General features: G+C 36.8%; 1 protein-coding gene across 1 annotated transcript; it reads right to left on the bottom strand.

The window, feature by feature from the left end:
* Positions 1–24202, bottom strand: hs3st2 (heparan sulfate (glucosamine) 3-O-sulfotransferase 2). Its single transcript, XM_077213872.1, has 2 exons — positions 23132–24202; positions 1–1867 (listed from the first exon to the last, which is right to left on the bottom strand). Exons 1-2 carry the CDS (start codon positions 23662–23664, stop codon positions 1249–1251), a joined length of 1152 nt encoding a protein of 383 aa, XP_077069987.1. The 5' UTR covers positions 23665–24202; the 3' UTR covers positions 1–1248.
* Positions 24203–25608: the final 1406 nt, after the last annotated feature.

Here is a 25608-nt window from a genome sequence, read left to right as displayed (position 1 = left end):
TTTTTCTTTAGGATTTGTTTAATTTTTTTTTTGTGTGTGTTACATTTCATGAGATAAACGTAATGACACACCTCAGCAGTCACTGTATGCTTTATGGGTTTCTATTTCATATCAAGATGATTGAATTGGTTGAGTGTTTTAAACAGTAACAGGGTGGCGATGAATGAAACAAATGCTGTGAATACCAAACGCTGTGACACTGAACAACAGCTTCTCACTTCATCTGTTCGTTTAATAGAGCTTGCGTGAGTTCTAAATGTATTAAAGCATTTCATGTCAAAGGCAAAGTCTCTTGAGCTACAGTACATACAACGTTGTTTTTTGCCCATATTTTGTCTTTTTAATATTTTAAGAGCACTGGGTCTTAATTAGTTTGAGGTGTTCTGTTTCCTTTTGTCCCACAAACTGATTTAAATGTGTAGTTCAACCAAAAATTAAATGTCATCATTTATTCACCCTCCAAACCCGTTTGAAACTGTACCACCATTCAAAAGTTTGTGGTCAGTAAGATTTTTTTATGTTTTTGAAAGATGACTTTTATGAAATCAGAAATAGACTAAAATAGTAATTTTGTGAAATATTATTACAATTTAAAATAACTGTTTTCATTATAATATATTTTAAAATTTAATTTATTCCTGTGATGTCAAAGCTGAATTTTCAGCATCATTACTCATTCAGAAATAATTCTAATATGATGATTTACTGCTCAAGAAACATTTATTATTATCAATGTTGAAAACAGTTGAGCTGTTTAATATTTTTGAGGAAACGGTTACACAATTTTTTCAGGATTTTTAGATGAATAGAAAGTTTATAAGAACAGCATTTATTTGAAATAGAAATCTTGTGTAACATTATAAATGTCTTTACTGTCACTTTTGATAAATTGAATGCATCCTTGCTAAATAAAAGTATTCATTTCTTTAAAAAAAAAAAAAAAACACTGACCCCAAGCTTTTGAATTGGTAGAGTATAAATACGAGTTATATAGTTTATATATAACTAGAGCTTTCAAACTTTTTATAGTATTTTTAATGCAATTCATGACTTTATATGAAATGACAAAACAGTACCCAGCACATTCTTCTAAATATCTTCTTTTTTGCTCCACTTAAGAAAGAAAGTAATACAGGTTTGGAATGACATTAGGGTGAGTAAATGCTGACCGAATTTTTAAGCGAACGATCCCTTGAAGGTGTACTCATCATCAGAAGAGAGAGGCTGGTTTCACCATGGTCCTCCTCCTCAGTCCCATCTGAAGTCATGACCCACCATTTCATAAAATTTCACATTGAATGGCCTATAAAATTCTCTAAGCTGCTCAATAACTTCCCGGTCAATCTGAACGTGAGTTCTGCCCTTGGACTTGCCCAGGCAGCGGGGCTGGCTGCTGCTTTCCGGCTTCTTCAGGCACGGGAAGCCTTTTGTTCGGTTGAAGTAAAAGTGCTTGTCTGTGATGATGCGTTTGAGCCCCAGGAAGTCCTGCACCCGGCCCAGCTCTCCGGCCGGATCCGTGATGAGCCGCTCCCCGCTGACGAAATGAATCTGTGACAGACGGAAGTATTGCAGCCAGTTCTCCAGGTGTAGGATGTACATGCCTATGCGGATGGCATTCCAGGAGGTGTCCACGATGCCTTGACTCCTGTTCTTGAATGCTAGTTCCTCAAAAGAGGGGATGTCGGGCTTCTTCGACAGGGTCTGTGTGTAGTCGGAGATCACCCTTGTCACCGGGTTTCGCACTACAACAATCAGCTTCGTTTCACGAGACATGTTTGAGATGCGTCGCGGTGCCTCCCGTGTTACAAAGTAACTCGGTGTTTTCTCCATGGTGATTTGGCTGTCCAGAGTCCGTGGCATAAGGCCCCTGTGAAAACAGACATATTAATCAAAATGAATAAAAATCATAGGCAAGGTTCACAATTGTGGCTTTTCACTGAAGCCACCTAAACTAATATTGGCACCCTTGGTAAATATGTGCAAAACAACAATAAAAAAGTGTTAAAATTCAGCATGCAACTCCCTACTAATGTCCCTACAGACATGAATGATACATTAAATTGTTGGGGTGTGCTATTGCTTTTCCAAGCAGTCTGACATTTGACAAACAATAAAATAAGGAAAATAATTCTGTAGACATACATTGAAGGATGAACCACTCTTTTGACTTAAGCAACCATCTTGCAATCACCGTGCAATCACACACACATTTCCTCAGAACATGTTCAAATGTATTATATTTATTTGATGAAACTATAATACAGCTATTTTCTTTTCACAGCCCTGTGAGGAAAAAGTTAGATAACTTGTGGAATATGGTCACCCCTCAAATTAGTGTAGACTTCAGCATGACAAATAGGAATTCAGTTACAGAAAGTGACAAAATAATCAGAGCACACACATGAGGTTTTAATACTCGCAGCCAATATTTCCAGTCTCTTATCTCCCCGGTGAGTGTGATGCTGAAGGGTATGGGGAAATTATCAAATCTCAGGCACATCCTTTACTTCTGCTCATAAATCACCATCACCTGCATTACAGATGCACAATAGAGAAAACAGCTTCGGCAAATCTGGGACATGAGAAATAGGTCATTATTTTCACAAGTTTTCTTCAAGAAACCATCGAGTCCAGCTTTAGAGTTGTTCTTATTTGATCCGATGAACTACATAAGGTGATATCCACTTAGTCACAACTCTTTTGTTGTATGAGTGATCGAATTAATAGTGCCGTGAGCAGTTTTTATGGAACTACACGCAGAAAACTTCCCTCTCACCTAACACATATCACTGAATCAGGTGTCTTGAGAAATCACACTAGTTTTGCGAGTGCCCTAGGCAGAAAAAACTGCTATCTGCATGCAGGCTTTTACCGTTTAGCTGAGTGCTAACAGGTCAATCCAGGGTGGGATTTTTGAGGGAGGGGACAGTATAATTCAGTAGTGTAAATTAGCAAAACGGCTAATATTTTAGAATATATATATATTTATATATATAGAATATATATATTGTCCGACTTGAGACAGTGCCGACGCCACGTGACTGTGACATATGGCATCAAAGTACCGCGAGAGCGAGAACAGCCAACTGATTTATTCTGCGCAGCTTCTCCAGAGCGGCTGAACGAGCGCTGATGACGACATAACTGTTCCATGATTGGCCGAATCCACTGCATGACAACGATCACGTGTGTTTATGTTTATTCAAACACCTTCAGTTCCACTACTGCTCTCAAATCAGCATTTTTATAATAGTAAAATCTCTTTCCATGTAGTCGCAATATTATATTGTGCCATGTTAATCAAAATAAAACTGATAAAAAACATAGACCCCACTACATTGGTATATGATTGGTACAGGCCTATGTTGAACTTTATTCTTGTACAAACATACGCTGTATTAAGCAGTACATAAAGCATTACATGAAAATCTCTCTGAAATGTCTGTGTATTTGACAAATATTGCACTTTACTTCAGCTGTGATAAAGTATGCAAACACATTGCGACTGTCTCTACGCGAAGCAGAAAGCGTCCAACTTCACATCTGTTTTCAGCTCCTCCTCGATTGCAAATGGCAACTATTTCCGATCGGTTACATCCAGCCGCAGCCAAAGTTGATCAGACCTTTTGTCTGCTTAAACCCACCCCTTTCTCCAATAGTTTTGTCCACTTAAACCCCGCCCCTTTATCCAATCATTTTGTCCAATTTTGTCATCTTAACCCCACTCCTTTCTCCAGTCATTTTGTCAGCTTAAACCCCGCCCCTTTCTTACAATAAACTGCAAGCTTGCATTCAGATCTGTCTCCATCCAATACACAATAAATAATTTAATAATCCCTTTCACTGATGTACATCACAACATGGAAGAACAGATCTGTGGCCACATCCATCACATCGCAACGTAAATTTGTCAATTTCGACTAATTTTAAAACACTATGACTAAAGCTTGAGGGTGTCTACACTGGATGAGACAAAGCTACCATTGCAAATCCATTTGTTCTTTTCAGAAGTAGCACGAACGCTTGAAGTACGTCAGAAATAGAATGGGGCATCAGTTTACTGTTGGGAATTTGTTGTCGCATCGCGCCACATCCAGTACAGCATCTCTGATTCTAATTGGTTCTATTTGCTATTCGTGTCACACTGCTCTCGTCTGGAGATGTGGTGTAAAGGTCCAACCTGATCTTAACAGAAAACACTGACACTTTTTTTTTTACAATGTATGAGTCTCATATAAATTTGTACGAAAATGTATGATTTTTAGAAAAAAAGAAAGCATGAAGGCCCAGCCCTTAGTATAAACATCATTGGAACGTAAACAGATTGTATGAAAACCTTTGAATGAGATTGTAAGAACTGATAGGAATTAGCCAGCAATTTGCCAAAACGTAAAATAGTTACGGATTCCCATGAGATTGTGTTGAAATGCCCTACAAATTAAAAAAAAAAAATCACACAAACATATATAAATGAAACATATGCTGTATGTTAAACATTTAACACACAAGCTCACTACTAATGTACTTTTCTATATGATTGATCAAGTAAACTTGTAAAGATATCAGATATCAAAATTAGTTAATATAGAGGTTTTTGCTACATTTACAAATCCCTTATATTTTTTTCCCTCGGATGGTATTTAAGCAGAGCTATAAATTAACTTTTAATGATTACATCAGCGTTCATCCATTAAATTGAGAATTACAGCTATAAGACAGGATTAGTGAGGGCTTAAGAATTTAAATCTTAGTTATAGACTGTAATAAAGATGGAAATTTTATTGACCGTCTTATTGTATGGAACACAGGGGTCAGAGTATAACCTCAAATTTCCACCAGCTTCCTCGAGTTTCAGACTCATCCCGATTCATAATGGGCTTTCCTAAAGCAGGAGTTGCCATACTTTACCTCCATAGTCCTGAAAATATCGATCCATTTAGCTTGATTTATAAATAGTGCGCTGCTGGCCAGGGTGTCTCTGTTAGCCTTAGCGGTTCAGGGCCAGAGGCAGCCATTAATCTTGCATATGGTGCACTGGAGCTTCACCCACTAAACAACTTTAATGTGTGTCTGAATGCATAGCACCAATCACACCTTGATGCAATGCATACTTCAGTTACATAATCAAACGTATATTTTTTTCCAGACATCCATCAAAAATACAAAAAAAAAAAAAAAAAAATTCTATTGAAGTTGCAACACCAGACTTAATTTTCGTTGCAAACTGTAATATTTCATGCCTCACTAAGGGATAATTTAAGCTTCAACTGAAATGAAGTGCACTCTAATTTTCCTCACTGAATGAAATTTTTTTTATGTGAGAAAATTTTTGTGAAATTATTATTAAATTGCATGGAAAAGCAATTCTTTACAATTGCGTGTCCACTTATACAGAATATTTATTAAAAGAAAGACCTGGTCCAAACTCCAATTTATTTAGTCTTTGTGCCATTGCCTACATCAGTACTCACAGTTCTTTAATTAATTGCGTTTGCAAGAATCAAAAGATGCCATGAATTTGCCAGTCTGCCTGTTATCACATCACTGATGTGTCTCTCATCTGCTGTCTTGAGATGGGGGTGGGGGGGCTGGCAGGTGCTCTGTTGCTTGCATAAGTGTCTGGTCTTTTTAGAAGAAAATTCATTTAGAGAGAAGAGTGAAGGCTAAGTTAGCTGAAAGCTGGAATAGAGAGGTGCTAATTGCAAACTGGTGCACAGAAGCGTACTGTTGGGTCCACACTGAAGAATAGCCAGGGAAGTAGCCATAAGTGGAAGAAGTTCTTGGTACTTTGTATAACATTTTTTCGAAAGCTTTAATTTTTGTGGACAGTGCATAAATAAAACTAGATAATGACAAGAAATAAGCGTAAAACTGAATAATGGTAAAGGTTTGTTAGAGCTTCACGTAATTTTCACTTTCAATTAAAATAGTAATGTTTTATTTAGGGAGATCAAAATAAAACCTATAGAAAGCTGTTTGTTTGTATTTTTATTAATCTCAATGGCAGTTACTCAGCTGGAATCCTGAACTGTTTTTTGAGTCTCTCATCTGAACCTAAAATGCTATGTGACTGAGGGTACATATACACGACAACGATATGCTTAAAAATGAGAAGTTTTTCCGTGTACAGACAACACCGTTGTCATAACAATCCCCATTCACACGGATCCACGAAACGACTAAAAATGCTGTATTCTGCTGCCAGGCCGTTAGATGGCCATGAAACACTATAGATTGAACACGTAATACGCATGTGCATGACGTCATTATCTTCAGAGATTTGCGTTTTTGTTGTTTACACGGAGACCGTTTTCAAAAACTTGCACTTTAAAACCCGTTTTCAAAAGTTTGCGTTATAAAAAAAACGCATAAAAAGTTGTGGAAACAGCCCCTAAATGTTCACAGGACCTACTATCCTGAGCTGTACACTATCCTGCACTGTAACAAATGGTGGTGGGGATGGAAAAAGAGCCCTCAACAATTACTATAATACATCTACTATACTATAATGAAATATTGCCTATATTTGCCTACACTGATGAGCCAAAACATTATGACCAGTCACAGGTGAAGTGAATCATGTAAATAAAAGCCTAAATTAATTAATAATAATAATAATAATAATACGTTTTATTTAAATAGCGCCTTTCCAGGGCTATATGACGCTTTACAATTAACAAGCAACAGTAAAGGCAATGGACAAAGACAGCAGACAAAACAAACTTACTGTGTAAGTACAGTAAATGAGAATTAGGTAGAAGGGGTGGCACCCAGCAGAATACATTTAGATAAAATAAATAAATAAATAAATCTTATCTTTATATGATGAACAAATTAAATCTGTTCATCATATAAAGCATTTAAGTCTCTTCAGAAATTTTTGACTAAAACGCTCAATCTTTTGATTCGACAAAGTGTTAGTTGCATAGCTGTCAACAGAGGGACATAAAGCTTTCAGATTTAATTCAAAACATATTTATTTGTGTTCCGAAGATAAACTAAAGTCTTACGGGTTTGGAACGACATGAGGATGATTTATTAATGACAGAATTTAAATTTCATTATCCTGTTAAGCTGCGAGTTACGTTGTTTTATAGGAAACACATGCTAATCAGTCATTAACCAACCCTTTCCCAATGTTTTTTTTTTTTTAATTCTATTTAGCATAAGAATAAAAAGAGAATCTGAATGCAAATTGTGTACATAGAGTACTGAAATTGGCAAGACCCTGTAATAGGAAAGATTTTAATAGCAACCGCAAGCATGCAAAAAAATGTAAACATTTTAATCACTGGCATAATTCCTCTGCAATTACATAATTAATACGCTTATCATGGTGCAGCAAAGGAAACAATTTTATCTTTTCCCATTGAATTAACTTTGAAGGCAGTCTCTTGCAGAATAAGAGAGAATTAATTCCTAATTGAATTTCTATCACAAACAAGTAAGACATAAAACAATTGCCACCAGTTTAAAACTCAGCGTTTCCATCGCAACATTTACTCCAGCTATCTTTCTGAGCCCTGGATTTATTAGATCACCGTATCTGTAGACACAGGCCTACATAATTGAGGATATCCTGATGTCTGGTATCACTGCCTTTCACTTTTAATGCAGACTGACATTCTAATTCATCAGGGGGTTAAGTCACTACTTGCTGCCAACAGATCCACCACCTCAGAGAAATGAGAAATGGCATCAGGCAAAGGTCTGATATTACATCTGAAAGTTACAGTGTAGTTAATTGTCTGCCAGAGCACGATGTATTCCTGTTGTCTTTTCTGCTGAAGATAAGTTTTCAGAGAGCCATGCAGCTTTTCTGATATGTCTTGGATCTGCTGACAAGGTCGTGAGAGCTCTGGAGAACAAGCTCTGTGAATTACATCAGCTTGTGTCATACTAATACCATCAACCTAAAGTTATCCTCTTAATTTAAAAGTTTCCTGCAGGCCTTTAGTCAGCCCAGGTATCTCTATACTTGGGCCACATTTTGAGCCGTACGATGAATGCAAAAGAAAACAACACCTGACAAAAAAATAAATAAATCTGAGTGCATGCCGTGCTAAGCGCAAACCAATGTGCCGTTCCTACTGAGGTCATTGATTCTGATTAAAAAAAGGCTTCTGGCCAACCTACATGCTGAGATGACTTTCTTCTGTGCCGCACCTTTGTGTTTCACACATTGCGGTATGTTTCTCTAGTAGATGACAGTGCAGATTTGCAGTAAAATGGACACAGAATGCAGTGACACTAAAGTCCTTCTTAAAATGATCAAATCTCATTCTACTCTGGGCCAATTTAAGGATTTCTTGACAATGAGATGTGGCTTTGACAACTTTTGTAAATAAATAACATTGTATCTATGATTTTACACAGATGAAATATTCGGAGAGCGTTCACGGTATGAGAGATACAGTGCAAATGAAGCGTGTCTGTGACAGCGAAGTGCCAACATGATCTCATTAGTATTAAAATGTGGATCCAGTTCAATTCCATATGTTTGCATAAACACACAAAAAATATGTTTAACATATTGACAGCATCTAAAGAGTAAGAATTTTACATAATCAACACCTTTATACATGTATGATTGCTTGTGAATACTTTAAGATTCATTGAATAATGAAGTCAAGGAATTAATATGCTGATTTTATTGTATCAATGCTATCACATTTATTGAACATGTTTACCTGACATTATTACCTGACATGTTTACTTTGACATTATAACAGATTAATTGTTTTTAATTTAACAGTATTATTGTAATGGAATGTTGTCACCTGTATAGTTTTATACTATTACATTTTGTACATTTATTAGAAGTGGTTAGTTTGAGGATACATGTGGTGGAGTGTCTATTTACACCAAGTGCAAATAGCCCGTCTTGTTGGCAGAGGATAGTAACACTAACTCTACCCACCACTATATGATTTCGCCAGACAAAAATAAAAAATAAATCCTGTTGACGAAATCAGTGGTGTGGCGAGCAAGGCAGGTGGCGTCAGCTTTTGATGCAACCGACCCGAGTTCAAATTCGAGTTCTCTTTTCCCAACACATGTTTTAAATAAACATGAAGACAATATTCAAAAAGTGGAAATATTTGAACCAGCCTATATTGGCTGGTGAGGCAGTGCTCCATGCTGAAGACTGTCACCTAATAACGGGTCCACAGCTGAATAGATGTAGGGCATCTCTTTCTTACACACACTCTTATAATACTTAATGGAACAAACGTTAAAGTATTTTAATGACTGGAAAGGGAAAAAAACTTCAGACAGCTACTGCAGCAAATGTTTTCAGAGATCATATAAATAGGGTCTAGCAGCTCCTGTGATTTTACTACAGACAATGCTCTCATTAATCTGCCTTTCTTTTTCTCTTTCTGTAATAGTTTAACTTGGAATTGCCTGTTTAGGTTATCTGTGAAACATTAGGAATTTGACTTTGACTGACTTTGTAGATCCCTATCATATATATATACACATATATATATATATATATATATATAAAAAGTTATCCTTATACACTGTTCTGATGCAACCTCATGAGGGTTTTCTAAAAGTTCATATGGTCTAGGGAATACAGCGCAGCTATAGGAAAGTCATCTCCGCGCTTTCATTGCCGCAAGGAATAATGTTTTATAGCGCATTCTTTTAATTTTGTATTCCTGAACCTTTACTTCAATTGGACACTTCAAAAGTCCAGCATTTCGATCCTTAGAAATGTACCAATGTCTGATGAAAAGGTCAGTTTTGAATGTTCAGTCGATATGACGTACTAAACGTACTCCTGATGCTGTTTGAGTATGGCTGGGAATAACTCTGTTTTCCCCTACCGTGTGCTTGAAGCTTTCATGCACTTAAGTACTTTTGAACTGTCCAACAATCCTGTACATATAAAATCTCAGGATTATTTTGTGATTAAGGGCTGATTTTAGTCCATTTATGTGTGACGGTGTGCTGAGGTTTCAGCTTATTCTTTCAAAAATGCTGTCCATTCCCTACACTGAACAGACCATAGAAATTGAACGACTTAATCCAAAGGTATTAAGTATAACCTGGGCATATTTAGATAATGAATGCTCAGACGCACTCCAATATTGCATTAGATGAAGACTTGCTTAAACCTACATATGTGATTATTAACTGGGCAGTTATGCCTCCATTTCTGTCTAATTAATCTGAGCATCATTGTGCTAATTAAAGTGCTTTATGGTGGGACAAAGTATTGGATCATCATATTCATGCTAGTGCTGGTCTGATTGGTATTTCAAATGAAAAGCATCAATCACTATGACAAAGCTGCAGGGATATACGCTCACAGCGTTTTAGACAGCGAGCCTCATTTCCTGTCTGAGTTCAAATGCTTGTCATCGCTGGCCCTCTTAATGAGCCCAGCCCCATTAACAATATCCTGTTCCTGAGTCTTCATAGTCTTTAGGCCAACATCTATGGCTTCATAGTTTACTCTGGAGTTTAGTTAGGTTTATTTGCATCTTCATACCCTATGCTACATACAGTAAGAGTTTATTGGGCTCATACAGTATAAATATCAAACTGTTTTATGAATCTTTTGGCATTCAATTATATGAATCCATGTGGCTTTTAATCAGTGGTTTATAGTGAAATAAAGTATCAGTTTGTTTCTTATGTACATTTTTCAGCAATCTATTACATAAATAATGCGAACAGAACATTTGCATGGTATCCAACGTTAAGCACAAAAGTTGGTGGAAACTGTAGAGCATCAGTCTCGCATAGCGAGACGTTTGAGTACAACATAAGCTCTAGTTCAGTTTGCAGCTTTATAAGTCCAAAAACCACCCACTTACACAGCAAGAGAAAAACATAAAACAGCCAATCACAGTTAGATTTGTTTCATGTTCTGTTTAGGTGTGGGTTTACAATCTTGTAATCTTAAAATTTGTCCACCAAAAAGTACAGATAATGGACACACCATTGTGTCAGTCCTTTTGCATAAAGGTGAATCGCATCAGTATTTGTTTAAAAAAACAAAACAAGTAAAAAACAAATTAGCACTTCTAAACTGGAAAATTCAGTGATTAGTTCTCCCTCAAAGAGATTAACAGTATAGACCCTGTACCTTATAAACAACTTAATTTCAAGGTGAACTTAGCCCCTGACTCCAGCAAGTACAAGCCATATGGTATTGGATCAGATGGTTAGGGTGGGCCTGAAAGGCATGTGCTTCCTTATGTATAAAGTATTGCATGGCTCATGGGGATGCAAGTTCGAATCCAGTGTGTATTGTACCTCTTGCTTAGTTTCCTGTCTCTCCAACTGTGCTGTCATTTATATAACTTTTTTGCTCAAAATGTAAATGTCAATACATCATCAATCCTTCTTCCAAAAACTTTTTTTTGACTTACCCTGATTCACTATGTTATATGTGTTTATATTTTAGACCTATCAGAATGTTTTTTTTTTTTTTTTTTGCAAGAAACTGCGTTCAAACGTCACTCGCCTGTGTGTCTTGTCATGTCCATAAATAGAGAAATTTTGCTCCAGCTACTTTGTGGTGTGTATGGTGTGGGAGTGGCAAATGTTAGTTGTCATAACGAGTGAAAAAGGTTGACATGGAGCAACTAAATCTTGAACTTCTGGGGAATCACTGGTTTAAAAAAAACCCCATCAAAACAGAGGAGAATCTGCTGGAAAAAAATTAGATAATGTGAGAGATCTCATAATAAAACAAGCATCAACATTTACTTAGCTTTTTGTTGATGGTGAGAACTGAGGGATTTGAAATGTTGTAAAAGGGACACGGAAATGGTGTATTTTATTGAACAGATAATTTGCTATATGTAGCTCTCTAACAGAGTTCATTGTACAGCATTATCTATTGTGAAGGATCATTTCATTATTTTTGTTGTAGTGCTGTGCTGGAATTTCTTTTCCAGGAAGTACTGTCTATTAATGGTTAAAGCTACAGTAACGTCTTCAGCTAGATCCTTTCAATCTAAACTGATTATATCTCTTTAGCCTAGTAGGGAATGTTTTATTAGCAGTAGGATAATCATATTCATCCGCACAGTCACGCAGAGCCGAAGCACAACCAAAACAATGTTCTTCCATCATGCAAAGATAAAGTACCTTTCATTGTATTTTGCATCTGGTTATGGCACGATGTCATGCTCTGTGTCACTGCCAGGAGAAAGTTAATTGAAAGTGTTTATTTAGTTTACCATAATTGCAGAAGCTGTGAAATGTTTTTCAGTCACATCATCCCTGAACAATGAACATATTTTAGTCAGTATTACTAATATTCCTCATTTTCTGGTCTGGAAAGAGCAAATGGCTTGATTTCCATCACCGTAATACAGATCATGAATATTTCAACTGCTCAGATTTTCTTCTGGGAGGATGTCAGACCATTAATGACCAGTCAGCAACAGGAACTCGCTTCAGAGAAAGTCTATTAAGAGATAACCATGAACCATCCACACATACATCATACCGTGGGTGTAGGTTGACCGTGCTGGCAGTAGTAATGCAACTAAAACCAGCACTTGAATGAATTATAACTCCTTCAATATGACACCTAAAAAATGTGTTATCATTTAAGCCAGACATTCATCTTCAAGCCCTTCACTTCTAATGAATGATTTACAAAAGCTAAAGCGCTGCTATACATTTGTCAACAAGACATGTTCAGTGTGCATTTTCAAATTACGCACTTGCCCTCATAGATTCATTATGCAACGTCTTTTCCGTAATTGCAACATATGAAATTAAACAATAACGATCTGTTGGTATTATTGATCTAGCCAGAAAAAAACGGAACAATTAGACCATCGACTACCCCAAAATAGACTGCAAGGCTGCTGCACGATGATAAATTAACTTTACCGTACACCTTGCCGGGAAAGAGTGTATTTTGATTCAGAACAGCGCGTTGGCAGACTTCATGTGTTGTTGCTCAAAGAGCTCCTCAACAGAGACTATAAAAAGATGAAAGAACCTAGACTTGTCAATCTCCAAACTCATTTGTGTTGGAACTGAAACATCTTTTGCATCTCAGCAGTGCCACAGTATTTTTGGTCTCATTTACTTCACATACATCCCTGAGAGGAGGAGGAGGAGGAGGAGGAGAGCTCAAAGAGGTGATGTCTCCTGGATACTGGCTTCACTTCAGAGCACGGTGGTCCAACGCTCACATTTCAACGTGATATGCCCAACATCACACACATTTGAAGTCAAATACGACCATCATATTCTATATGTATCCCAATTTGCATACTTATGCACTATTCCTCACACTTTATTTTTATTAGAATTATGTTCACACTGAAAATTACAAAAAAGAACACATGCATTGCAAATGCCCGAATGATGCACTTAATTAACTGAAAAAACTAAGTTTGGAATGTTGGACACTTCATGCACTCAAAACTCACAGCTTGGAGGCTATCAGGCTATTCTGATGCTTAATGGCAAAATAATCGTATAAAGTTCATACACTAGATTATAGAGTACATAGTGCCTAGTGTAAGTGCATGGTGTATATTACATAATTTGGGACACAACATATGTCTAAAAATATTGTTGTATTCTCAATCATACTCACAAGCAGTTTAAATCACTTTATACTACGGGGCAGTTGGAATGCTTGAATCTGATTGGTTGATGAACGTTCTAAGGTGTGCAATTATTTTCAGGGAAATGCACGGTTAAAATAGTTCCAGCCAGGTCTTGACCGCATTACAGTTCTATATCACTACGCCAAATGATTTCAGTTATTTCAAAGGTCTATACAGCCTATTACAACAGAAAAAGAACCAAAACCCACAACAACTATTATTACAATTATTTCTTACTTAAAATGCTTCTAATTTCACACAGCCGAGAACTGTTTGGATGGTTCTGTAAAAAACAAAAAAAACAAAAAAAAACATACTTATGTCAATGATTAAAAAATTGGTGAAAAATGTTATGGCATTGTTGCTTCATTATCCCAATTAATTTCAGCCTTGTATCAGTGCCATTGTCAAAACACAATATGTTATTATTCATTTCAAAGCCACAGAGTACTGCACACTTTAGAAGGTTGTGGAAGTGAAAAGTGAGGTGAGCCAAAGCTTTCATTGTCCAGCAGGGAATGGGCCTGATCCACCCACAAAGAAAATGCTTCATATGTTTCTCTCCTGGTTTAAAGGGTTCATTGCAAAGCTGCAGGATATAATGGGAACATTATCATGGAATAATAAGAAGCAGGCTTACTCAATATGTGGCAGAAATGCAAATGGATGGAGGGACACCTGAACGCAAAACACAGAATGCCTGCACTTCATCTTATAGGTGATCCATTGAAGCAAAAGTAAAGTGTGATCTTAACAGAGTTGCATTGCAAATTGTCACATTAATGATTTCACACTTTGGACAAAATTTAGATGTTCTTGTCTATTAGCATTAAAATCGAAGCCTTAAATAACACTGTAATACTGTGTTCATAAGCATTTTTTTCCTTTTTTTCTTCTTGATGTAGCTACTTAAAGGTAATGGTCATAGATGATGCCGTTCAATGGCAGACATGGCAGCCATTCCCAATGAAGTCATGCAACTTCACTGCACACTATCTCCCACCACCATCTTTTGTGCACTTGTGAATATGCATTGGCGTGTGAATTGATTTTAAAATGGGAAATGGTTATATTTATGCACTGGAGCCTGAAAAAAAGTGATACATCATATCTTTAACTCTCTCTGGTGCCCGTATATGTACTATACTGTGTAAAGTAGGTCACCCGGAACCGGGAACACTTCCTAAAACATCTGATGTACTCGCTACATCATAAAAATAATGGCATCTACACTAATTTTAGTCTTTCTGATATTCTGAGCCTGGGTTCTTTCTCCATTCTGTCACCTGATGGAGTTTTGGTTCCTTGCCACTGTCATCTTTTTTGCCTTTCTTCACCTTTGTCGCCATTGGCTTTTGGCTTGCTTAGTTAATTTTATATTTAACAATATTATTACAACATTATTTTTCTGTTATCTCTGTAAAGCTACTTTGAAACAATCTGCATTGTAAAAAGCACTATTTAGTTAATTTTATATTTAACAATATTATTACGACATTATTTTTCTGTTATTTCTGTAAAGCTACTTTGAAACAATCTGCATTGTAAAAAGCGCTATATAAATAAAGGTGACTTGACAATTTTTTTTATTTTTTCCCGCATTGATATAGAGTACTGTGTCATGTCAAAGGGGAAAAAAAAAACACTCATTTTACTGAACTATAGATAATAAGAAAAATGGACAATTGAATACATTAGCTAAGGGGGCAGCGGATCACAAAACTCAAGGTTCGGATCATATTGCGATTTTTGAGTCACTGATTGGATAATTTTTCAGATCAGCCAAAAAAGGTCTAACAGTTTTAAGGTACAGAAATCGAAAAATCTAATGTAAAATAACACTGCTTGGTCTTCACTGTATAAATTAAATATAAGTAATCTTTGTTAAACATACATGATACTTTGTTAAAAAAATTTTTTTTGTTTGATTAACATTAATGACTCAGACAGCAGCAGGTATATTAGCCTTCTGTCACTTTAAGAGCTAATGCACGGAGCCAATATAATGATGCACATCCGTTTTCTTTCTCAGTTGTTTACTTTTACTTAAGACATAACCAACTGTTTACGAGGATATTAGCCAAGATGGGCAGTTTGATTAATTCTGGCCCACTAGGATCCGTTACACCCCTAACATTAGCATTCCTCTCCCTCACCCCAGCTGTTATTTTCTTCGGTCGAGACAGGTGATGCAGAACATGCTTGCCTACCTTAACAAAACTGCTGATGCTCCAAGTTTGATGGGGACAATTTATGAATAGGAAGTCATTTTTCAGATGCATATAATTAATCTAGAGTGACTTTGATTTTGGCCACTTTAGAGCATGAACTCTCTCTCTCTCTCTCTCTCTCTCTCTCTCTCTCTCTCTCTCTCTCTCTCTCACTCTCTCTCTCTCTCTCTTTCTCTCTCTCTCTCTTTTATTTTTAGTTTATGCCACTCCAGTGTAACTATTATATTTTTTGGTATATTTTTGGGTCATTGTCCTGCTGGAAGATTAATCATCTCCCAAGTTTCAGTATTTCAGCAGACTGCAGCTTGTTTTCTCCAGATATTTTCTGGATTCTGCATCTCCATTAATTTTCCGTCTTTATGAAGTGAGATGCATCCACAGAAAACCTACCATATTAAAATATTAGAATAATATTTGAAAGTTGCCTTCATCTGAAATCCCTGGAGTTGTCGACGTTGCCTGCAAACACAGCAAAGGCTGGATACATTTGGACTTTATGCAAAAGCACATCAACATACGACTACAAAAGGAGTAAAGCTACTAGATTCATTGAATTGAAATCTACAAATATCAGGGTTGTGTGGTCTCTTTAGGCCCCTATATAATTCAAGCGAAATCAAAGAACGAACTGATGTGATGAAATTTCGAACAAAATCAGGCTACAAAAACGAACTTCGTTTGAAGCTTCACCTTATTTCACCTGAAAATCTAAATTCTGGTTACTTTGGCCTGTGCAGTTGGTCGAGGTCAGACATCTGTGAGTGAAAACATGAACACACTGGAGAGAAAAAAAAGTAGTAGAAAAATGCAGTTGTATTGACACTGTTTTTCATGTTTAATATGGTCGTTTTACCCTAAACTAAGAACGAAAAATAACTTCGGCATGAGTATATCAGGGCCTTTATCCTCACCAAGGCTGCATTTATTTGATCAAAAATATAGTAAAACATTAATACTGTAAAATTTTAGATACTATATTAGTATCTCTATATAAATAAATTATGCCTGTGATGGCAAAGCTGAATTTTGACCATCATTACTCTGAAAGACGCCCATAGTGGTTGACCAATCACAACACACTAATCCAGCCGACCAATCAGAGTACATTGTGCTTTTCAGAAGGAGTGGCTTCACAGAGACAGGAACTAAACATAGCGTTACTGACAGACTGAGAAGAGAGGTGCTGCAACAATGTAGAATATGTGAAAAATAATACGTTTTTAGAACATTCAAGCATGAAAACCTGTACTTCACTGTCGGGAACTTGTTCTATGCAATGCTTGGTTATAATGAAGCACAGCCTATAGTGTTAAAGGTTCATGGGACTTCATTTTTCCAACAAAAGATTTCTACTTGAAGTGTATGAAGTGTGTCCTTGGTCTTTATGGTGTACACTTTTCCTAGAAATGTATACTACTATGAAGCAGATTCTCCAAAACACACATATGTGTTTTTACTGTATGTGAAACACCTCAGCTGGTGGTCTCAGATGATGTTATTGTGAATAGAAGAAAACTTTAGGAGTGATTTACATGCGTAAAAGCAAGGGAAAGATTTTCATGAAATTCATTTAGTTCCACGTTTTTGCAATTTGTTTAGTAAATTGTCTGGCTTTTTTTACTTTGCATTTTAGAGTTACTCAATAAAATGTGCTAAATTCTAAAGGGGTGAATGCATTTTATAAGCCCGGTATATGCACGATTTAATTTGCACAGCAGAGGGCCAGTGGAATGCCAAAATGTATGATAATATATGATGACTGCTTCTCTTCAAGTATTCTAAGTGAATCCGAGTGCTCACCTTCAGCTCCTCAGCGGTTCTGTGCTTTGTCTCTAGAGTGACTCGGAGCATTCAAAATTCATTCTTAATCCAGTCAGTCCCATAATGGACATCAGTAGACACACTTTCTCGGAGTAGCTCATATTTACTCGCCGCTCTTTCTAGTGGCACTCATGTCTAATGAGTAATTTACACTAAAATCACCAAATCAAAACATCTCGGTAGCTTGCCGTTCTCTGGGGCACATCCAAGAAAGAATTGTGTAGGTAATTAATGCTACAGGAAGATCTACAACTCTCTGAAACATACTAGCCAATCCCGTTAGTGATGCAGGGGAATAAAAAGGTCTCTCATGTGCGTGGAGAAATGTGCAGTTTTCCCAGTTAAATAAGCTCTGTCCAACTTTCTGTCCTTGTCAACCTTTCTGAATGCTCCTTTTCCTTTCGAGCCAATTAATGGAGGACCAGGAGGAATTTCTTGGCTCCAGCAAATGTTAAAAGACGTCTCGTACAATCTGAGGATTTTTTAGGGAATCTGTTTGAAGAACTTCCAACTATAGTAAAATCAATAGAATTCAGATGCCCTTTTAAGTTTAGATGGTGTGTATTGCAGAATATTTGTTTGATTTGATGAACCCCTTGAATATGAAACCTACATCAGCAGGCTCACAAGTGTCCACTCATAATGGGAAAACAGGTTTGCCTACAACAAATGAGGCCATAAGAATCCTTGTCCATTCTAAAAATAAAGTAATGAGCATCCACATATGTATAACATGTCTCTCGTAGGCTTTCGGAGGAGTGGTAGAGCACACAAAACTCAGCAATTTATGAAATTGTCCAGGAACCTTGCTTGCACTTTTTTAAGGTAAAAAGAGAAATCTTATTATTTCAAGCAAGGACTTTGTTGCTCCATCTAGGACAACATCTAGTAAAAACCAAGGGGTGATCTCAAAAACGCTGCGTGAATTTAATGAATGGGACCTGTCAAGACAAAGACTGAAGTAAAATGAAAAACAAGACTCTAAAACACATTATTAAAGGGCTTTATAAGAAACTTTTGACTTAATCAGCCAATTCATCTTTCTCATTACTTCTGCCCTTTATTGCAGCCCTTATTGGTCCTCTCATTGCAAGAAGTCAGTGGCTAAAATAAAATGGCTTTCAGTGAGGATTAGGGGGACTGTTTCAGTGTCTTGGCCTCTGTGGCATTTTAATTAACCCGTCCACAAATGGTATTGATGAGTTTCTTAGTGTGAGAATAAGAGGAGCTTGTGCTCATTTATATATATATATATATATATATATATATATATATATATATATATATATATATATATATATACATATTGTATATATATATATATATATATATATATATGCTAAAGATTAACGCTTTTCCGCTTGGCAGGATCAATTATTTTTTGAAGCGGCAAGTGAAAGAGAATTTTACTTTCCCGACCAGACAAGTATCATTTTTTAAAACATCAATAACAAAACATAATTGGACTAGATCTGCTACACTGCTGAAGGTGCTAAGGTTACTGCTGCTGCAGAGCAAGAACAACTTGCTTCTGCTAAATGTGCAGATCATGAAATTAATGGAAACAAGCTTCTGCTGCCAAACAGAGGAAGACCCCCGTACCAGATCTAGACAGGTGGTGCTGGGGAGGTGTAGGGCTAGAATAAGAATATGCATAATGCGCAGAGTTAGTGAATTCATTTGGATGGTTATAAAGGGAAGTGGTAATGGATACGTGAATTTGATTGGATGTGAATGTTAAGTTGAAACGACCTATCAGAGCAAAATTAGAGTTTCATGTCTGAACTATCAATATATATTACATATATTACATCATCAAATGACCAATAAGTGCTGTTTCGCCAAAAATCAGCAGTATTGCAAATGTGACATTGATTTTATACAACAGTTCAATAAACAAGTAGTCAAGATTAAATGACTTGCATTTTAGACACAATATTGACTATTTTGCTCTATTTCGCCAATGAACATAGCTCAAAACAAAGCCAGATCAGAAATGTTGTGCATATCCGAGCAACACACAGCGGAGTTTCATTACAGAATTATTCACCGTTTTTGAAAGAATTGGGTGATTTACCAGTAACAGATCAGATCATATGTGAACAAGACCTTTTAAAAAATACCGGTAAATTGGTTCAGGCAATTTACCATTAAGAGAAGTTGTAACATTACCAGTAAATTACCGGTAGAGTGCTCTGTGTGAATGCGGAATGAAGATTATCGGTATTTGCACGTACGAAGTCAAAACGCGATGACGTGAGAAGTTTGCTTTTGGCCAATAATACAGACTTATGAAGATGATGTGATTACTCAGCGCTCAGAAATATATGCGCTAAATGATCATTTTTGACTGTTGCGCCACGTCTTGCAGCTTTTTCAACGTGTCCATTCATCAGCGCTGCGGCTCTGCAGTTGGTTACTATTATGTGCGTCACGTGTTTTTAAGAGCAATAACACATTCTGTTTGATAATCTATTATGCCTTCCACTCAGACATCAACATTTTTTTGTCAAATTGAATGGATAGTAAAACTAAAGCGCTTCTCCTCATACGGGTGAATAATTTCCGATGACTGACATCACAGAATTTACCGGTATTTTGCTGCTGATGTGTGAATTGTCTTTAACCGGTAAAAAGGCAGAACGGCGTTGCTTGTGTGAACAGCATTTGAATTTCAGTGAATTTAATTCTGGAAATTTTACTGTAATTTACCAGGTTTGATGTGTAAAAGGGGCTAATGACACATTGACCCATTCAGCCATTTCAACAAATCAGTTGAATGAATGACTCAATGACTTAAGACAGTCACTTGCCACCGCCTACTGGTGGTTTAGTTTCATATTTAAAAGTATCATTGCAATTTTTCCGACGTGTTATATTAATGTATATTTAAAAAAAAAGTGTTATGATCTGTTTATTTTTGAAGCGTCAAAGTGGTAGTTGCGTAGCTATCAATGGAGAGTACAGAAATCTCTCAGATTTCATCAAAAAGATCTACATTTGTGTTCCGAAGATGAATGGAAGTCTTACAGGTTTGAAACGACATGATGGTGAGTAATTAATGACAGAATTTTCATTTTTTGGTGAACTAACCCTTTAAACAGTCTAAATACATCTAGATGCCACTTAAGATGCAGCTTCCGTGTTTTCTCTGCAGTGGAAATTTTGTTGATTGTGATTTATTTTGCTAAAATCCCTATAGTGTCTTATTATTCTAATTAAATTAATCGATAAAACCTAAAAGGGATAGCTCACCCAAAAAATTGTCGTGAACGAACCCATGCCCGATTGCTGTGGCTGTAGATTACAGGTAATAATGTTGAAAATAACAACATCTTTTAATTCCTTTATCCCCCCCCCCCCCCCCCCCCCCCCGCATCTTTTTCTCGCCATGTCCAAATACAAGGGACTAGCATCGATCCACACATCTCACAAACACATCTGCTTCAATTGATTTAAGCACAGAAGACTGTGTGAGTGGAGTTGCCTCTGAACGAACGTAAATAGAGGAGAAGTGTGTTTTATTGCGGTTTCCAGACAACGAGCAGACTGAACAAGCAGCAACACCTGCTAATGGCTGAAGGGCAGCTCTCACACAAGTATGTACTGTTGGCTTCTATGGCTTTTCCCCCTAACGTTTGGACATGACCCATGGGAAGTCCTCTCTGTCCTGTCTGAGTTGGGATGTGATGTGTGTGTGTAATTACTGAAGCTGCGCTGCAGGCAGACACCATGCTGAAAGAGGAAGGGCTGATATTGTCTCCCAGAGACCCCTGCACCACGGCCCTACACGCCACACAGAATCGAGTCCGACTTCTTGCACTGTCGAACGGCTCCCCGATGGGTATTTGAATGGCAACCCAGCAGTAGAAAGGGACGAAGGAAAGGAAGGAGTTGATTTTAATCTACCCACTGATCAATATGATCCATGCCTTTCTTTGGCAGGGTTTATGGAAGGTTTACTCTTGAAAGAGATCCATTGGCTTTTATCTGCATATTTTCCCCCTGAAACCGAACACTGCAATCACTCTGTGTCATTCCGCTCTGGGTCTCTGGCCAAAACGCTATCATTCCTGCTCTCTCGGTATGATTTACTGCTAACATCTTCTTGTCAGCAGTTCGAGTTTTCAGCTCTTGTCTTACTGCCACCACAAAAAAAAGGCCGTTTTCATCATTTTTGCACCCTGCTGATATTACCTTTATGACATTTCACTCATTAGGCAGTTATTTTTCTTTTTCAAATTTGTGCAATTTTGAAGAATGTTTTGCTTAAAATTGACATTTTGGCTGTTCTATTAATATTATTTGATTAAATAAGTTTTTTGTTTGTTTATATTTATTATATTGGACAATGACGGCTGCTATCCAAGGAATAACTTTCCTTTTTAAAGCAAAAACTAATATAAACAATTGAATATCGAATATATTTTTTTGCACGCACAGTATCACAAATAGTTTGTACAACTTTTGTCATGTTCAGAATATTGAGTAGTTTTACTGAGCACATCATTTTATGGGTAATTTGATTGACTTATCAAAACTCCAAGAATTCTGAATAGTTTTTTTGTAATGTGGAATATCTATGTTACCCCCCTTCTTTTTCTTGTAAACAGCATCAGAGAAAATGGAACTGGTTTAGAATAATATACCTATATATTTTTATCCCTCTCCACGATCAGGTTTCCCTCACTAGTAACAGAATGTAAAACCCATAGGGAGCTGGAGTGATTAAAGTCACCATGAAATCAAAATTTGACAATTAAATTTTTTTATGGAATATTGCAGCATTTATTATGATGTATACATGCACATCATCATTATTTTTTTCTATTTATTGTGCTCTTGTAATCTTTAATCAAAATAACTTCCCCTCCATCTTGCAACAACATCTCTTCTCTTCTCTGATGATGTGTCTACTGGTGGGAGGGCGGGACAACCTGTAACTCATATGAGATCACAGCAATAACAAACCATTCAATCAATTCCCAATAGACAAAATCAAGCCCTCCTCTACATTTTTTCTTGTTCGAGAAGCCATTTTACTCAGATACACAGTACGTCAAAATAGGGAAGAAGAGAACACTGCAACTTCTGTTTCATGTCGATTGTAAAGAGATTTTGAGAATGGAAGAGAAATCTATTCTCTGAAGTATTTTCATTGGTGGAAAATAAACAAAACCTACTAACGTGCGATTTTTTTTTGTCTGAACTGCAAGTTACTCAATATTAACTCCATTATAACTATTACTATTAATATCATTCTTGCAATTGTGCTGTAGCATTGAATATTCACATGGCTGTGATTACCTGCTGCCTATTTTCAGTACAGAATCACTTGTGTGATATTGCGTTCATTTAATAAAGATTTAATAAAACAAATTTAATAAAGATTTAGTTTTTTTTTTGTATTATACAATTGCCTTAGGTTATTGAATTTACTAACTAGAATGCCAAAAAAAACAAAACAAAAAAACCTACCTGTACCATTCCAATCCTTTGTCATAATTTCTGTCAAAGAAATGTGGTTCGGTCCCAAGAGCTCGAACATCTGGATGAATCCGGATGAACTCCAGAACTGCCCTGGTGCCTCCTTTCTTAACGCCAACTATAAGTGCATTGGGCAACTTCTTATTCCCGTATTTCGGCGAATTACTGTTATTACTCTGCTTGTGATCTACCGCATCTTGTGTTTTCTGTAAGGCTGAATGTTTGCTTTGGTTGCCAGTAAGGTTCAAGAGACCCACAGCCCTCGTCTCATCCGAGAGAACTCTCGCTTTCGCTGATATAGTGCAATAATGTGACTTCTGTAAAAGTTTTTTACTTCCCATGTTCTTCAGATGGACGCAGCGGTGATCCTCCAATCTCTGGCTAGGCATGATTGTACCGGAGCAGAAGAGGATGCTGTAGCATAGATACATGAAACACAAAGAGATAGTGAATATAAAAATAAATCTTCTGCTTAATCTGTTTGAGGATGGCACGATTCGGTTGGACAGGAACCTATATGCCATGTCTCCATGGATGAAAACAAGGCATGTTTTTCCCCGTAAGTTTCTCTGTGAGATTTGCTGGTTGTCTCGAGCTCCCCATCAACTCCGACTGCGCGAACTTACATCTCATTTGGGAAAATGATAGTTAATATTTCCGAGCGGACACATAAGATGACAGGAAGTCTGAGAAGAACATGTATCGATAACAAGGTAAAGTTTCCAAATTAGCAAAAAAAAAACAAACTAATGTAATTCCACCGCCCTTTAGTTTCGACGTCGCGTCACTTTTGGCTACGTGAAATCACCTCATCTGGACTCCAGCAACTTGACTTGATTCTGTGCTGATATAGTGTTCAAAATATTTAAAGTAATTCCTTTGTTTGACCTGGTAATGTGACACATCATCTTACTAAATGTAATCCGTTTTTGGAAATCGCATATTCCATGTCTAAAAGGCACATTTTGCTTCCAAGTTCCCAACGCGAAGCCGCGCATTGCTCGCCCGATCACCGTTCAGCTCATGTTTGTGTCTTTCTGAAGTTCTCAAGAGCGGCTTTGCGGCAGTCAAGCGCTCGAGATCAATATTTAAAGACGACGCCTGACGTCACGTCATATTTTCATATTCCTCGTGCGTTTGTCTTTTTAAAGGAGTACTGCACGGTTGCGTGTACCATTACACTAAGTGCCATTATCCTGCTTAAATTCTCATTTGCCCCGCGTCTAAACGAATTGCTTGCGACCAGGGAGTGGAATCTTAATCGATTCTTCAATTATACTAAATTGTATTTATAGTTTTACAAAATTCTCTTAGACCGAAAGCAAACAACTCTCTGCTTAAAACTATAATGTATGAGATTCTAACACCAGAGGTGTTAAGATGATGCTATGTGCACAATAAATTATGTTATTCACAGTAATATTGGACTAAAAAACTTCAGTTTTGATTCCTGCTTCAAAACCATAAGTAAAAGTGTTTTTATTTACATATTTGAGCCTCAAATTCTAGATTGGCTTTACTGTTGTTTAGAAAGAGATGCATCTTGGCTACATATTCGCATGTTATTTAAACTTATTCCAGTTATAGCCTATTGATATAATAAATAAATGAATCCCAAACAGTGATTACAGTGTGCATGTTTTCATTAAAACAAAAGGGGGCATACTAAATATTGAGCTATTCTTTAATTCATGTTAATCATACTTTTTACACTGCTTTGCACTATTTGTTTACACTATTTTAAGGTGTCCTTGTTACAATGTAATAATGCAATTAAGTACCGGTACTGAGTAACAGTAATTGACCTTATGTACATAGGAAGGGTTAGGGATATGAGTAGAGTTTGGTTTAGGGTTAGTAATTGTGCATAAATTATTTAATGTTATTGTTATAGTAAGTAACACGTTTTCACTCAAATTGCTATGCTGATAATATAATTTAACAATTGGTGTTAAATTAGAAAATTGTGAAATAGAAGTATTTTCACTGGTGGTCTCAGACTTTGGGAACCTAATCTATGTGTTAATGTACTGAATCCAGTGATTTAAGCATCTGTAAATAAAGTTTTGATTGAAATCCTCTCTTTCTCTCTCCCTGTCTTGTTGTTGTTTGAAAATATCAACATATTTAACCAACCTGGAAGGTTAAATAATAATGAATATTTCCTAAACACAATTATCAAGACAAACAGGCCCTTAATCCTCATCCCCTATAATCTGCTACACAGAGCTTTATTTCAAACTGTCTGTCTAGAGGAACAATAAAGTCGACAGGTCTGATTTCGTTTGTGGAGAGAGATAGAGAGAGAGAGAGAGAGAGAGAGAGAGAGAGAGAGAGAGAGAGAGAGAGAGAGAGAGAGAGTTTCAAACAGGCATAGATTTGCCCAGGTGAGATCCCTACGATTACAAACCTCCTCTCAGAGCGAAGGATTTTAATGTCCAGATGTCCTGTGTGGAGTAGGAGGCTTA

Source organism: Siphateles boraxobius, unplaced genomic scaffold (genome assembly GCF_051911475.1).
Source record: "Siphateles boraxobius isolate OS27281-9 unplaced genomic scaffold, OSU_SipBor_1 66, whole genome shotgun sequence".
Lineage (NCBI taxonomy): Eukaryota > Metazoa > Chordata > Actinopteri > Cypriniformes > Leuciscidae > Siphateles > Siphateles boraxobius.
The sequence above is the reverse complement of the archived record's forward strand: the minus strand, read 5'-3'. Positions and strand labels throughout refer to the sequence as shown.